The sequence below is a fragment of the Ichthyophthirius multifiliis genome (assembly GCF_000220395.1).
Source record: "Ichthyophthirius multifiliis unplaced genomic scaffold scaff_1120509249566, whole genome shotgun sequence".
Classification (NCBI taxonomy): domain Eukaryota; phylum Ciliophora; class Oligohymenophorea; order Hymenostomatida; genus Ichthyophthirius; species Ichthyophthirius multifiliis.
The window spans coordinates 1-16,397 of NW_004087596.1; the positions used below are offsets into that span (position 1 = coordinate 1).

At 17.7% G+C, this 16,397-nt stretch overlaps 4 protein-coding genes across 4 annotated transcripts, besides 41 other annotated features; 2 read left to right on the forward strand and 2 right to left on the reverse strand. All coding sequences in view use genetic code 6, as the record gives it.

Annotated features, from left to right (window-relative positions):
* Positions 1-60: a microsatellite.
* A 14-nt stretch (positions 61-74) lies between these two features.
* Positions 75-103: a microsatellite.
* Positions 104-195: 92 nt separating this feature from the next.
* Positions 196-225: a microsatellite.
* Positions 226-1,432: 1,207 nt separating this feature from the next.
* Positions 1,433-1,485: a microsatellite.
* Positions 1,486-1,728: 243 nt separating this feature from the next.
* Positions 1,729-1,784: a microsatellite.
* A 74-nt stretch (positions 1,785-1,858) lies between these two features.
* Positions 1,859-1,912: a microsatellite.
* Positions 1,913-2,197: 285 nt separating this feature from the next.
* Positions 2,198-2,257: a microsatellite.
* Positions 2,201-2,259: a microsatellite.
* Positions 2,219-2,298: a microsatellite.
* Positions 2,299-2,362: 64 nt separating this feature from the next.
* IMG5_012580 (hypothetical protein) lies at positions 2,363-5,496 on the forward strand (the record flags this gene model as incomplete). The annotated part of the gene is made up of 8 exons (XM_004039667.1): positions 2,363-2,382; positions 2,465-2,496; positions 2,565-2,906; positions 2,953-4,251; positions 4,395-4,595; positions 4,683-4,870; positions 4,925-5,095; positions 5,380-5,496. Coding segments are annotated over 8 exons (2,370 nt in total), but the record flags the coding sequence as incomplete, so codon positions are not given.
* Positions 4,258-4,320: a microsatellite.
* Positions 4,318-4,369: a microsatellite.
* Positions 5,320-5,363: a microsatellite.
* Positions 5,497-5,521: 25 nt separating the features above from the next.
* Positions 5,522-5,558: a microsatellite.
* A 1-nt stretch (position 5,559) lies between these two features.
* On the reverse strand, positions 5,560-7,033 carry IMG5_012590 (protein phosphatase 2A regulatory B subunit, B56 family, putative; the record flags this gene model as incomplete). The annotated part of the gene is made up of 5 exons (XM_004039668.1): positions 5,560-5,917; positions 5,984-6,088; positions 6,157-6,375; positions 6,462-6,569; positions 6,665-7,033. The coding sequence occupies 5 exons, from the start codon at positions 7,031-7,033 to the stop codon at positions 5,678-5,680; spliced, it is 1,041 nt and encodes a 346-aa protein (XP_004039716.1). The 3' UTR covers positions 5,560-5,677.
* Positions 5,614-5,658: a microsatellite.
* Positions 5,926-5,972: a microsatellite.
* Positions 6,587-6,639: a microsatellite.
* Positions 6,594-6,635: a microsatellite.
* Positions 7,033-7,070: a microsatellite.
* A 73-nt stretch (positions 7,071-7,143) lies between these two features.
* Positions 7,144-7,196: a microsatellite.
* Positions 7,197-8,471: 1,275 nt separating this feature from the next.
* Positions 8,472-8,556: a microsatellite.
* Positions 8,472-8,558: a microsatellite.
* Positions 8,475-8,533: a microsatellite.
* Positions 8,559-8,592: 34 nt separating the features above from the next.
* Positions 8,593-8,642: a microsatellite.
* Positions 8,596-8,641: a microsatellite.
* Positions 8,643-9,436: 794 nt separating the features above from the next.
* Positions 9,437-9,478: a microsatellite.
* A 200-nt stretch (positions 9,479-9,678) lies between these two features.
* Positions 9,679-9,725: a microsatellite.
* A 44-nt stretch (positions 9,726-9,769) lies between these two features.
* Positions 9,770-9,839: a microsatellite.
* Positions 9,821-9,875: a microsatellite.
* Positions 9,828-9,907: a microsatellite.
* Positions 9,835-9,907: a microsatellite.
* Positions 9,858-9,940: a microsatellite.
* Positions 9,858-9,953: a microsatellite.
* Positions 9,891-9,960: a microsatellite.
* On the reverse strand, positions 9,960-11,423 carry IMG5_012600 (hypothetical protein; the record flags this gene model as incomplete). The annotated part of the gene is made up of 3 exons (XM_004039669.1): positions 9,960-10,537; positions 10,582-11,284; positions 11,344-11,423. Coding segments are annotated over 3 exons (1,359 nt in total), but the record flags the coding sequence as incomplete, so codon positions are not given.
* Positions 11,234-11,273: a microsatellite.
* Positions 11,424-11,516: 93 nt separating the features above from the next.
* Positions 11,517-11,551: a microsatellite.
* A 187-nt stretch (positions 11,552-11,738) lies between these two features.
* Positions 11,739-11,789: a microsatellite.
* Positions 11,750-11,788: a microsatellite.
* On the forward strand, positions 11,781-14,072 carry IMG5_012610 (thioredoxin domain protein). The gene is made up of 4 exons (XM_004039670.1): positions 11,781-12,376; positions 12,437-12,807; positions 12,857-13,699; positions 13,747-14,072. The coding sequence occupies exons 1-4, from the start codon at positions 11,801-11,803 to the stop codon at positions 13,952-13,954; spliced, it is 1,998 nt and encodes a 665-aa protein (XP_004039718.1). The 5' UTR covers positions 11,781-11,800; the 3' UTR covers positions 13,955-14,072.
* A 145-nt stretch (positions 14,073-14,217) lies between these two features.
* Positions 14,218-14,272: a microsatellite.
* Positions 14,229-14,283: a microsatellite.
* Positions 14,284-15,143: 860 nt separating this feature from the next.
* Positions 15,144-15,247: a microsatellite.
* Positions 15,248-16,310: 1,063 nt separating this feature from the next.
* Positions 16,311-16,370: a microsatellite.
* Positions 16,371-16,397: the final 27 nt, after the last annotated feature.

The window sequence follows — 16,397 nt, forward strand, 5'->3', positions numbered from 1 at the left end:
AATAATAAAAATAATAATAATAATATATATAATAATATTAATAATAATAATAATAATAATTATTACTTTATATTATTTTATATTTAAAATTTTTATTTAAAATAAATAATACATAAAATCCATAGTTTTTTATTAAATAACCTAAAAATATAATATTTTAATAAAGTAGTTTTAATCTATATTAAAGTACTTTTATTTTATTATATATTTTTTTTATATATTTTTCTGATTTTGTTCAAATCCATTATTTTTTTTCAAAATATTTTTTTATAAAATAAAATGTAATTAAATGTGCAGATCCGCAAAGAAAACCTTGAATTAACGGCTTTAAAATGGTATTTTCTATTTATTCTTCATTTTCTGTTGAGAATAATTATTTAATTTAATTAAAATCCATACTTAATTGTCTTGTAATTAAATTTTTTTTATTTTTATTACTTTATTTATTTATAATTATATATTTTATATCTAAAAATTTTTTAAATTTATTTTTATTTTATTAAAAAAATATTAGATTTATTTATATAAAGGTAATTTTTAAAAAAAAACTTATTTAATTTATATCTGTGTATACTTAGAAAACTTTATTCTATTTCTAATTTATATATAAATAAAACTACATATTGAATATTATTATTATTTATTTAAAAAAAATATATAATTTTTTTTATTATTAAATATAATAATGTTTTAACATTAAAAAATATTGTGTTTATTTTTTTTTTATAATATATTAAATATAAACTATTTAATATTGATAATATATATAAAAATTTATATGAATAAAAAATTTCAATATTTAATCATATATATTAAAATTTATTTTTTTATAATTAAAATTATAGTCATTTTAATTATTTCTATGCTTTAAAATTACTTAATTATTCAACTCTATCTAAGAATTATAAATATTATTTCTATATTTATTAATTATCATTTACGTTTTCAATTTATGGACTTTTTTATTCTTAATTAATTTAAAATTTTTAAAGATTTATATTTTATTTTTAAATATAAGTCTTAAAATCAAGAACATTATTTTATTTTTTATTTTTATTACTTTAAAAACTAAAACTTAATTGGCTGTCCTATAAATGTTCAAAAGTAGGTTTTTTAGTTAAAATACGAAATTAATTTATAGGTGAATTATATTATTAACTGTATGTTTAATTTATACTATTGTTTTCTGTAATTTATCTTTCATTATATCGTTTGAATTGTGGTGGATATATTTATTCAGAAACTTAGGTACTTTAGCTTTTAAACCTTTAAGGAGTTTAAATAACTGGTAATTTTATAATCTTTTCATCAATTGAATCAGTGTTTTTTTATAGGGAAACATATTACGAAGGATTTTGTGAAAGTGCATGAATCATACCTTCTTTTGTTATTGTTGAAGTTTTTCCTCTAAATTTTTATTGAAAACTACTCATTTTTTATATTTTATTATTTTTATTATAATAATTTTTTTAGTATTTTAATTTTACCATAAATTAATATAAATATTTTTAATATAATGTTTATTTAATAACACTATTTTTTTTTTTTCATATATTAATTAAAATATATTAAAGCTATATATATTTAATATTTATTGCAAAAAAGCAAAACTTATTCAAAAATTAAAAATTTTAACAATATGAAAAATCTTAGAAATAATATAAATTAATATTTTAATAGCTTATAAATTAAATAACAATAATATTAATTTTTTTTTATATATATATTAATAAATAAATAATGAATATTAAAAATAAAAAAATTATAAACTATTAAAATATAAATTAAAAACATACAAAATTTATTTTTTTCTATATGAAACAATTTACAAAAATAAAAAATTATTGATTTGAAACTTAATATAAATAAATTAATATAAAATATAACCAAAAATATATATAAAATAATAAATCTTTAAACAAATATAAATAAAAAAAATATAAAAAAAATGTAAAATAAACACGATTTCCCTTCTTTAGGTGAATAAGAAGAAGAAATAACATAAAAAAATAAAAAAAAGCAATAAAAAAATAACACTGTAAATTTAACTAACTTACCCGATTTTTTAGGTTGTTATTAATAACCTTAACAAAACTAAAAATTTACATACTAAAAATAATCGCAAAATGATTAATATTAAATACACAATTAAAAACCGCAAAATAAAATAAAAAATTAAAATCGTCCATAGACAGATTAATAAAATTATAAATAAAAAAATAATAATAATTAAAATTAAAAACAATTAAATAATAATAAATAATCTATTAATAATTAATAATTATATAATAATGAATATTAACAAAAATTTAATAATTAATATTAATAATAGTCAAACTATAATTAATAATAATAATAATAGGAATAATATATACCCAAAAAGTAAATATAACAACAAACATAATAATAATATGAAGAACACAAATAACAAAAACAACAAGAATAATATATACATAAAAAATAGCTATAATTTAAACCATAATAAAGTTTCCAAGAGTAAAAATACTTCGAATAAAATTAATAAGAAAGACAATAAAATAATAATAATTACTAAAAAAAAATAGAAGAATATAAACAACCAGAAGATCAATAATATTATTTAAATGAAGATCGCATATACTACTAACATAAAAATGCATTCCAAAACCAAAAACAAAATTCTTAAAATTTTCCCAAAGTACTCATGGTAACTGAAAAACCTTCAATTGCTAAAACACTCGCAGAAGCCCTTAGCGATGGCTCTTCAAGATAAAGGCAAGGTTATAGTAAATACTTACCCGTACACGAATTCTAAGGAAATATTTTCAATTAAAACGCATTTATTAGAATTACATCTGTTGCAGGACATGTATACAGTCTAGATTTTACAAGAGATTATTCTAATTGGGACCGAACAGATCCTATAGGTATAAAAAAAAAAACATATCAAATAAAATAATAATAATATAAAAGAACTATTCAAAGCAAAAACCTAAAAAATTGAATCGAACCCATAATAAAAAGTAATAAAACACCTTGAATAAGAATCTAAAGATTGCTCATATTTAGTTCTCTGGTTAGATAACGACCGAGAAGGTGAAAACATATGCTTTGAAGTAAAACGTATATGTGAGCCTTAAATGATTAAAGAAAATACAAATAAACTATAAACACTGAGAGCTAAATTTTCTTCTTTGACTAAAAAAGATTTAAAAGAAGCATATTAAAAAATCATTGATCCCCCAAATTTAAACGACTGTCTAGCCGTGGATGCCCGATAGATAATAGATTTAAAAGTCGGAGTCGCTTTTTCGAGATTTTAAACTACTTATTTTAGGAAAAAATATCCAGATTTAAATGAGAAAATGATCACTTATGGACCATGCTAGACTCCAACTTTGGGTTTTTGTGTAAGAAGGGAAGACGAGATAAAAAGTTTTAAGCCCAAACTATTTTATAGGCTACTTATATAATTTAGGAAAAAGGATGAGTAAATAGATACTTAGGCAGTTTTTGAAAATGGAAATATTTTCAATTAATAAGAAGCTAATTCACTTTTGACAAAAATTATTAAATAAAAAGAAGGATAAGTTTTTGATGTTTTCTCGGAAAAAGGCATCAAAGGAAGACCTGAAGGTTTAAATACTGTCTAATTGTTAAAAATGGGATCTTCTTATTTACATTTGAGCCCTTAATAGACTATGCATGTCGCTGAAAAGTTATATCTTTAAGGATTTATTACTTATCCAAGAACTGAATCAACATCATATGCAAAAAACTTCCCATTTGAAGATATATGTAGAAGCTTATGTTAATTGAAAAACTCTTAAGTGTCTTAAGATGCATAATTATTATTCCGAAACGGTATATATAAGCCTAAATAAGGGGTTGATATTGGAGATCATCCGCCAATAACTCCCACTAATTACGTTCCTTCAAATAACTAATTAAGAAATGAAGAATCAAACTTATATGAATATGTCTGTAAACATTTTATGGCTTCGATTTCTGCAGATTGTTCTTTTATGAAAAGTTAAATTAGTATTAACGTAAATGGATTAAATTTTAAATGCACAGGAGTATAAATTATAAATAAAGGATTTATAGAAATAATGGACTGGATATCAATAAGTGAAAATAACCTTCCTATAGGTATACTTAAAGGAAATAAGGTAGAAATTACAACAACAAGATTAGAATAAGAATATTAAACTCCACCAGGTTATCTGACGGAAACTGAATTAATTAATTTAATGGAAAAAAATAAAATAGGTAAAAATATTATATATATATATATATATATATATATATATATATATATGTATATATATATATATATATTATTTATTTATAAAATTTATATTTATTTAAATTTTATTTTTTATTTTAATATATATCTTCCTATTTTTTTAAAGGTACTGACGCTTCTTTAGCTACACATATTAATACTATATGTGAGAGAGAATATGTTAAAATTTCTGGAAACAATAGATAATTAATTCCTTCTGATATGGGTAGATGTTTAATTAAAGGTTATCAATTAATCGATGAATCATTAGTTTTACCAGAAATAAGAAGTTAAATTGAAAACTAAGTTGATTAAATAGCTAAAGGATGTAAAAATTTTAAAGATGTATTGAATGAAAGTTTATAATTATTTGAATAGAAATTTAAAAACTTTGTATTGAATATTTAAAAAATAGATTCATTATTCTCTTCTTATTATAAGAATGTTGAAGATTAATTAGTCTAAGCCAAACCATTCAGTAAATGTGGATAATGTAAAAGATTTATGAAAATTATTGAAAAAGCCGGGAAGTTTTTTTGTGAATAATGTTAAATAAACCTAATTGTTCCGACAGGAGGAAAATATAAAATTGTTGGAGAAAAAGTAAATACATATATATATATATATATATTTAATTTATATAAAAAAAAAAAATAGTATTGCCCTTATGACGGATATTAAGTAGTTTTTTTCACTTCGGCTAATCCACCTAACGTATCTTTTGATTTATGTCCTAAATGTTACACTTAATCGCCTTTAATTGATAGTGATTAAGTTACTTGTTCTATATGTACTAATGAATAATGTTAATATTCAACTAATAATCGTGTAATTATTTTATTTTATAAAAATTTATTTAACGAATAAAGTATTTAAAAAATTGTTATTTATGTGAATTTGGGGAAATTGTACTAGAACCACAAGTTGCCTAGAAAATAGCAGTAATGTGTAATGAATGTTGGTGTTAATGGTCTATTTCTGCTAATATTAAAGATATTAAAGTTAATAAAAAATAAAATTGTTAAGTTTGTACTTCTTTTTTAGTTTCCTTTAAACATATTTAAGATAATAAGAAAACTGTTTAAGGTAATTAAGAGAAAAATAAACTTTAGAAAGAATTATATGAGAATGTTTGTTTTTTTTGTGATGAAGAGTTAAGCAAGGAATTAAAAATTACGTAATACACAGAAAAGAAGAATAGAAGAAATAGAAAACATACAAAAAAATGATTTTTTTTATCTTATATAATAAAGTAATATTATTTTAAAAAAAATATTTATTTGAAAAAAAAATCTAAATAATTTATTAATATTATTATTAAATTTTATTACAAAATAATATAAAAAATTAAAAAAAATAAATATATTTTATTACAAAATATCAATTATTTTTAATTTGAAAAATAAATAATCATTTTCCAAATCTATTTCCTGCCCCTTTCTCATTTTCGTCTTTCCAATCATCCCAATAACGTTTTTCTTCTTATTTTTAATCTGCAGCAGAATCTCTGTCTGAATCTTCATCTTCTTATTTTTTTTTTTATATTTCAGCTTATTTTTATGCTTCCTCCTATTTTTTCATATTAGCAATTTCAAGATCTGCTAATTAATCTAAAGTAACAGTAGGCATAGTAGTACCTGGTGTAAAAACCTATTAATTAAAAAATTATAAATTTATATAACTAAAATAATAATAATTTTATATATATATATATACTTGTCTTTATAATTCTTATCTAAGACCTGGTTATACACAACCATCGCAAATATATTTCCCTTATTTAGAATCAAACATATATGGAGTGGATTTTTCATCTGGTTTCTTTTTTATTTTATTTATTAAAATAAATAAATATCTTTTATTTATATATACGTATTTTATTTAATTACTGCTATTTAAACCATTTTAGGTTTAGGTAAAGGTTTACTCATTTATTTTTCATGTTCTGCTTTTAATTTCGGGTCTTTTTCAATTGCTTCTTTATATTATAGAATTTCTATTTCTTATATATTTGAACGTAAAGTATCAATTGCTTTGTACATGCAAATTTTCATTTATATAAAAATTGTTTCTTTAGCATCTTTCTCATCATTTAATTTTTCCAAATTCTATTTTAAACAAAAAAAAATTATGTATTTTATATATTTAAACAAACATATTTTTTATATTTTTATAAAATATTTATATAAAATACATTTAATTTATTTTCTAATGCTTTTTAATCTTTAAATGATTATATCTTTTCATCTCTTGTAATAGAATAATTTCCATCATCACTGAGATTTTTCCAATATTTTTTAAGCTGTTTTAAATATTTTTATAATAAAAAATAAAATAAAATAAAATTAAATAAATAAAAAATATAAAAATAATATATATATGTATAAATATAAATACATCTTTTGGAACTAAATCATAATGATTTAATAATTTAAGATATTCACTTAAATAAACTTAAGAAAATTCTAGTTTATTAAGCCTTTCTTTTATTATTTTACCATATACCTATCCCATATAAAAAGGAAGAAGTAAATATTTAAGATTTTCAGGTTAGATTTCTTCTAATGATTCATTAGCAGAAAATAATGAATTACTAATAATTTATTTTTGTAATTTAGAAAAATCCGAAATTGTGCCTTCATAAGACACTATTCCTTAATCACTACCTGCTTCTTCGTAAGTGAAATATCTTTTTTGTAATTTAGTGAATTCTTCAGATATTTATTCGGGTGTTAATTAAGTGTCTTCTCCGCTTTATTAATCCATTTTTTTTTTATTTTTTATTTTATATTTTTTCTTTTTTTTAAAGAAATAAAAAAAATATAAACAAATTTAATATTATTTACATATTTATTTATATTCAAAAATAAGATTATATAAATTAATAATAATTATTAATATATATATATGATAAATATATATAATAAATTATTTTTTTTTTATTTAATATTATAAATTTTAATTTTTTATGTTTTATAGAAATTTTATCATTTGAGAAAGATTCATAAATATTTACTTATTTTTATATTCTTAAATAATTTAAATTTAAAATTCTATTCATTTAAAAATAATTTTTAAAAAACAATATATAAATATTACTTTAACAAATAATAATGTTTATTTCATTTATTTTTTGCAAAATGAAAAAATAGAAAAATTCATAAAAAAAAAAAAATTCATTTTAACCTGTATTTTTTTTTTTTGAAATAAATAAAAAAACAAATAAAAAAAAATCATTATTTAGTAAAATGATTTCCTTTAAGAAAATTATCAAAATCTGATATTTTCCATTAAAAGTCATTTCCAACAAATATTTTTTTGAAAATATTTTAATAACTCGCTTAATTATTAATCGAAAAGATCCATCCTTTTAAATTTTCTGGGCTTATTTATTCATCTCCAGGGTCACTTTCAAACACAACCTTATGAGTTTAATTCATTTTCGAATTTTCTCCAGCAATAATATTACCATATTAATCTTCCAAATACAATTTATTTGGTGAGCTAAAATATTAAACTATTTAAATTACAGGCTTATTTCCACTATAAGGTCCAAAATTAAACATAGAAAATCCCTATTATTTTTATTAATAAATATTAAAATTAATGTGATTAATCAAACTAAGTCCTTATTTTTATAAATTAGCGGGATTCTTTTATCTATCAAAAACCACTCCTAAATGAACACTAAAATCTGCATATGTTTATTCTATAGATTCTTCTGCATGTATTTGCTTTATTGTTAAATTATTATCTTTAATAAATGCAAATGAATTTTTTATTTTCCTATATAGCTAAGGTTCAACTGATTCTTCGAAAAAATCAAGATCTTATTATTAAAAAGCTTCCAAAAATTAAGAATAAGCAAATTTAAAACCTTAATCAATATTACTAGAAAATATCTAGTGTAATATAGTATATATAAATTGCGTTTTTTAAATATCTATTGTGGCTGGAATTCCACTAAAATTATATGGAATAAATAATTTAAATTATTAGTCTGATATTTGATACACTAATTTATTTGTATTAAATTTATAAAGTTTTTTTATAAACATTTTTAATTTTAGATAAATATTATATAAATATATTTTAAAAAATTATTATAATATACAAAAAAGAATAATCATAATTATAAAGAAATAATAAAATAAATATGAAAATTAATATATATAAAATAATTATATATATTTGTATTAAAAACTATATATATATATATAAATATAAATATATATATATTTATATATTTATTTATATATTTATATATTTGTATATTTATATATTTATATTTTTTTCATTTTTTTCGAAAATTTTTAAATTTTTCTTAATATTAATTTTAATTTAATTATATTTATTATTTATAATATAATTATAAAATATTTTTAAAAACTCAATATTTTTAATTTTAATAATTAATATCATTTATTTTAAATTTAACTAATTATTTATCAACAATACCATTTATTCTATTATTTTATTAATTTAATTTTCTTTCAATTAAATATGCAACATTTATTAATCCTTTGATTCTCTATTTACTTTCATATTATCTCTAAATTTTATTTTTAACTTTTAAAAATTCAATATTATAAAAAGGATTTTAATATTCTAATACTTTTTTTTTATCCCTCATATATTTAAGTTAAGCTAAATGTTAAATATTATAAACCATATCTTCTTATCTTATAGGATTATTCATTTCAAAATAAGTATTATATCCATGTTCAAAATCCTTATCAATAGAAATATAATTTTAGCCTTTCTCATCAATATTTTTCTAAGAAATTAATTATAGTCCTTTCTTATGTTTCAAAGATTTATAAAATTAATTATTTATTAGAGTATTTTAGGCTTCATATTCTTATAAATAATTTCTTTTTTTAAAATCGCTGTTATTATTTATGCACATTAAAGTGAAATTTCCAGTAAACTTACTTTTTTTAAAAAAAGGACTCCCCGAAAATTTTGAAAAAGATTTTTATTATTAAGTTGTAGTAGTGCTGTTTGTTTTTTCGATTTTCTCTTATAATAATTTTATATCTAATTGTTATAATTATTTAAGTTTTTTTGTAGAATTTTCTAATTCATTTTTAAATGCATCTATTCTTTTAGTATTACAATATTATAATATTTAGTCTATTTACTCTTTTTATGAAAAACTTTTTTTGTTTTTTGTTATTTATTGTATTACTTTTTATTATTATATTTATTTATTTTCTAAATTTTAATAGTTTATTTTTTTTATTGCATTTAAAAAGTTTATTGATTGTTTGCTTTTGTGTAAATAATCATCAAAATTGTTACTTATAGATTCATTAATTTAATCTAAAAAAGGTAAAGATTTTTTAATTTAAAAATTGCTAATATTAATTTAAATGTATTTGTTAATTTCTTTATTAGTTTTCATTTTATTTTAAAATATTAAATATTTTTTAATATTTAAGTATTTATTAATATAAATATGTAGAGTAAATATAAAAAATAAATTTTATTAAAATAATTAAAATAAAAATATAATTAATTATTTATTAATAAAAAAAATAAAATATATAATTTATTGTAAATTAATAAATAAATTATTTTTATTTAAATATATATAAATAAATTAATATAATAAATTATATATATATATATATATATTTATATATATATATATATTTATATATATATATACTTTTATTTATATTTTTATTCATAACATTTTTGTCCAATCATATTCGTTCCATATTTTTTTAAATTCCTTTTTTTTATTTTCTAACTGTTCTTTATTTAATTTTTATGGATTTAGTACTTTAAGTTTTTCAATATTAAGAATCTGACAAATAATTTCATGAGCAAAATCATTTGAAAATTATTTTACTTTTTCCACAACATGAGCATATCCGAAAGAAAGGTTAAAATCTACATAAAAATAAGGGAATCCTTTAGGAATTTATTTCTAAATACCTCCTTATTCTTTTTTAATTACGTAAATTTTTTTATGTGTATTCCATTCTGATTCCATGTTTTCCATTGCTTACTTGAAATAAGCACATAATTCTCCCGTAGATTTTCTAGGTAAAACTATACATTCTAATACTAAATGCGGATTTTTTTTAATATGTGCTGCATTTTCAAAAAATAGCACTTCCATGTCTTTTTTATCGAAACAATTTACAAGACATTTTTAAAAATTTCTTACTTCTTATAAAACATCATCATCTAATTCTGTTAAACTTGAATAATGTTCAAAAGGTATTATTTATCCATGAAATATATTTTCATATCTTTCTATATTCATATTATTTAATATATATAAATATATGTATAATTACATTTATTAGGAAATATAAAAGCTGTTTAATAACCTAAAGATATTATTTGTTCGGATAATAATTTATTATTAGAAACACAGTAATTACAGTTTTATATGCTTTTATTCATTTGTCCTTATAAAAAACTTTATACTGTTTATTTCTTCTGTTGTTGCTTTTCTTAAATTTTGACTTATTTTTTGCTTTAATTTTTTCCTTCATAATTATCATAAGTAACTTATTGATCTTCATATTCTTAATCTCTAAGTTCATCTGTATCATATACATTTTTATATTTTAAAAAAAACTCTGCTTAAGCTTAATCATAATTATGTAAATGCTAATTTTCTCTTTTTTCCAATTATATTGCTTTACGACTATATTCTAGAGGATTTTCGAATAATTTAATTGCTTTTTCCTACTCACTTTCTTCTTGAAATTCAATACTACGATGATTTTGACGAAATTCTACTTAAAAAAATTTTTCTTAATTAATTAATAGTTTTTAGCATACTTATCCAACTTTTAATTTTTAACCTTTTTTTTCTTTAGAAATATAAAAAATAGTTAATTAATTTAGATATTTTTTTATTCTAACCATTGGAAAATTCATCCCATAATTAAGTACATAATTAAATTAAATTTTATTCTTAATGAAATGCTTCTTCAATAATTTATTGATTCTTATTATCTTTATTATTTTTATTGTCTTTTTTCCACTTAACTTTTTTAATTTATTTTATATATTAATTAATACTTTTTTTTGTTTTTAAATCTTTTTACTTGTTGAATTTAATTTTTCTTCTTTTAATGGTTTATCTTCAGATTTAATCTTTTTATGTCCTAACATTTATTTTTAATTTTTTTTTAAATAAAATAATATTAAGAAAGTTAATATATGTTTTTTATAGTACTTTTATTAAAAAAATTATCTTTTTAAGACATATATTATATAAAATAAATAAAAAATAATCAATATATAAATAATAATTTTCATTTGAAAATAAAAAAAAGAATAATAATAAAAATTATTTACAATATAATAATTGTAGATTTATCTTATAAATAATAAATAGAATAAAATAAAATCGAAAATTAGAAAATAAAAAGTATTATTTATATTAATAAAATAGTAATATAAATCCACGTAATAAAAAAGTAAATAAAATTTATTTATATATAAATATAAAAAAAAAATTATAATTATAAAATAAATTAAAAATTATAATAAGAATAAAATATGAAAATTACTGCAATATTATTTATATTAATCTTAATCTAAAATACTCTTTCTAGATTTTTAAGAGTTTAACGTTTTAGTGATATATTAGCATCCTTCCAAAAACATCCAAATAAACTAGCAACAGCATTAATATCATCCTTTGATGATTGTAAAAACTGTGAAATAGCCCACTAGTCCTATATATCCTATGCTTTATAAAATGAAGATATGGTAAATGCATTTTTAGTGGATTGTTCTGAATTATGGCAATTCTAAGATGATAGAGATAGATTACCTTCCTGTGATCCTGAATAAAAATAACATTTGCCTCATTTTGTTTTTTTCTAACCTGGACTTAATAAAAGATTACCGAAAAGTATTCCCTATGAAGGTATTCTTAGTCCAGATGCTATATAAGCAAAAACAAAAGAATACATGCCAAATTTTATTAAAGATATCTCTAGTGTGAAATAACTAAACTAATTTTTATCCAATACATAAATATAAGCAAAAGCATTAATTTTCGTTAAAGATTATGAAGATATTCCTATGTAATATATAGCTTTATCTGGTGCATATAAAGGTCAAATTGAAGTAATTTTTTTATTTAAACAAAAAATATATTTTTTTTGATATATATAATAAATTGTTTAGTTTGGTTCTTTTGATTTAAATACAAAAAATATATATTAAAAATATAATATTACTAATCTTCCTTCTTTAGTTTTTGTCACAAATGAAGAAAGCTAAGGAATTTTATATTAAGATGAGTTAGACTATCATAAAATTAATGAATTTTTAAACAATGAATATACTAAAGGAAATTTCGAAGTAAAAAAAATAAATAAAAAAGAAAAGAAAAAAGTCTTTTTTGATGTTTCTAATGAAGTTGTTGTAAATAAAGCCAATTTCGACCAACTTTAAAATATATTGAAAAAAAATAAAGAAAATTTAGTCTTAATTCATTTATATAAAGAAGAATATAAAACAAATAAAATTTTTTAATAAATATAAAACGATTTTAAGTAAAAAATAAATAAATAACATTTTTAATAAATAATAATAAAAAAAAAGAAATGTATTTGTTTATTATGAAATATAATGCTTTGAAGATTTATGTGAATAAGAATTTAAAAAAATCTAATAATTTCCAACCGTAATATTATATGGTTTAAAAAAAACTCCCTCTGACAGATGGGCAATAGATAAATACGATTAAACATAATTTTCTTATGATTTAATAGAAAATGTTTTAAAACCATCATTTTATAACGAAAATTTAGTAAAAAGTGAAGATTAACTTAGATAAGAAATGTAAAAAGGAGTAAAAGAAAAAAAATTTACTGTTTATTATTTCTTGGATATAAATGATGTTTATAATAGAGCTATATGCCTATATATTAGTACACATAGAAGGTTTAGAAAACATTTACATTTTGTGACTTTTTTTAATCCTTTAGAGGCTTCTTAAGATTTATGGGGAGCTCGATAAGGCTTACCTTACGTAGGAGCAGTAATGGAAATATTGGAAGAAGGAACAAATTATAAAAGATAACCCTATGAATATAATGAAATAAATTATTCTAATTTAATTGATTATTTTAATATTTTGTGTAATATTAAGTTAGATAAATTCATTATTAATAATCCTATTTAAGAAATAAAAACTTATGAAGATTATGAAAATATTTGTTAGAAAAATAGTAAAGTGTGTATTCTTGGAATCTTTAGTGGGTTAAAATAGGGAAAATTAAAAAACGATTTGGATGTTTTGTAGGAAGTTAGAACCGTATATTATGATAAAGATTATGATTTTACATATATAGATGGAACTTGTCATATAGAAATTCTTAAATCTTTCAAACTTTAATAAAATTAATTGAATACTGTTATTTATATAGATTAAGATAGAAAAAAGTAAATTTTATATATATATACTTTTTATAATTTTTTATTTATTTTAGATATGCAGTTTTAAATGGTTAATTTAATTTAAATTCTATTTCTGAATTTATAGAAAAAATTAATAATAAAAAATTAACTTAATTTGCAGAAGATATCGATATAGATGATAGAGATTGTGAAAGCTTTAATAAAGCTAATTAAGAAAAAAAATAATAAGAATAATAATAATAATAAAAAAGGAAAAACAAAAGAAAAGATGAATTATGATTTTTTAATATATATAAATATATATATATTGTACTTTCCTTTTTATAAAAAATATGAATTTTATAAATATTATATTAAAAATAAAATATAGAAAAAAATAATTATAAATATTATTAATATTTTAATTTTAATAACTTTAAAATTTTTATATATATCAATTAGGCTATATAATATAATCAATAAATAATCTTTTCCTACTTTAAAAATTTTATAATGAAGGGCATTTAACGATTAATTATGCATCTAAATCATTTATAAAGCTCTATATTATAAATATATATATAAATATATTTATATATTTATTTATATTATATATATCTTTTTATTATTAAAAAATATTACATTTGATTTCATTATAAGTTTTATATCTTTTATTATTTAATTGATTTATAAATTGCAATTTTATAAAATTAAAACTAAATTTCCTTATTAATTTTAGTTTAACTATGAAAACTTTTTTTTTTTTATAAATTAATTTATACAATAAAAAAAATATTTTAACTTTCCATAATAATGTTTTATTTGTTAATGAATTAGCTTATGGATTAGTTTATATATCTTCAAATATCAAATTTTCATCAAGAAAAACTTAAAATTCAACTTCAAATAACTAATTAGTTAACCAATTCTAATTAACTTTATACAAAAATGTAAACTAAACTTTCTTAGAACCAATTATATCATATTTATATTTAAAAAACATTGGAATTTAGCTAATTTAAATATGTTTAGAACTATTTAAAATAAAATTTATTACTCCTTTCGGAACTTTAATATTATCCTTATTTACTTTAAACCTTTTTTTTATATTTTTTGTTAAAATGAATATATAAATATAAATAAAAAAATAATAACAAATATTAATTAGTTTAATTATTAAATTAAAATTAATAAGAATTTTAATTAGCCATATGTTTTGCCATTTAAGGATTCCAATTATTTCCTTTTAAACAAACACAAATAATATCGTCCAAAAACTCTCCCTAAATTAATATTTATCCTAACATTTGTAATCCTTAAGGATATGCATTTTGTTTTTAATGAATTATTAATTTTTCCTTAAATTTTATTTTTTTTGTGTGAAATTATTTGTATATTTTTAAAAATGCTTTACCATTATTCTAATATTTAAGTTTGGGTTATAAGAATTAAAAGGTGAAGTATTTATTTTCTAACCTGGATTCGCTAAATTATTATTCATATTTATTTATTATTATTACTATTATTATTATTATTATTATTATTATTATTATTATTATTAATATTATTTTTATTTTTATTATTATTTTATTAACAAGGTGATTCATCATCACTTATTAAATCTATGACTCCTGAAGAACAACTAGAAGACTTATATTGTAAAGGTGGAACATTATGTTATTTTATTTACTAATTTGTAGTTTATTTATAATTATAATTATCTAAATCTAATAAATTGTTACTGTTTTTATTTTATGGTTAAGAACAATTATTATTTGTTTAAAAAAATTTATTTGGAGTTATTTTAGGTTTAATTTCTTCCTTTTAACTAATTTTTTATTTGAGAGCAAAATTAAACATTATTTAAATATTTTTTTTTAATTTTTTTTTAATATTGTCTTCTTTTTCTATAATAGGAATTTCAAATTATTTAAAAGTAGAATTTATCAAATTTTCCTTCTCGATATTTTTGGATGTTTATTTCCAATATTTAAGTGGAATATTCACAATCGAATTTTTTTCCTTTGAATGTTCTAAATCTAAAAAATCATTAAAAACTTCACAATCGGCTATTTATTTTGCCGATTTTTAATTTTTGAAAGTTTCAGGAGTTAAATGATAACTTTTATATTATAGAGGTTTGTATATTAATTCTTGTGTATATAAAAATTATTCTAACATCATATTTATTTCTGTGTAATATTTTGAAAAATTATCTTAGCTTTAATTTTAAAGGAAATATTTTTGGAGTTTTTTTGCACTTTTTAACCCTGTAGATTAATTTGGAGTTTAAACAATTAATTCGATTATTATTTAATTTGATATTTATATTATGCATGATAATGATTGGTCTAATTAGATTATTTTATCAACTTTTTTTTGTTATGCTTTTTTTTTTATATATTGTGAAAAATCATTATATTTATATAATTTAATTATTTTACTGGATACGTTTAATATATATTCAAACAATTTGTTTGAATAATGAAATGCTAATTCATTTGAAAAATTATTTGCTGATACCATAAATAAGTTTTATCCTTTTTTATTTTATATTATTACTCCTAAAATGTTCATTTTTTTTTTTTAATGTTCTTTCAAGTATTTATTTATATTTAAAGAATATGATATAGGATTAAAAAAAGAAGTAATATATATATATAAATAAAATCAAAAATATTAATATATAAATTATTTCAAATAATTTTAATATATATGAAATTTATAATTCGATAAAAAATTT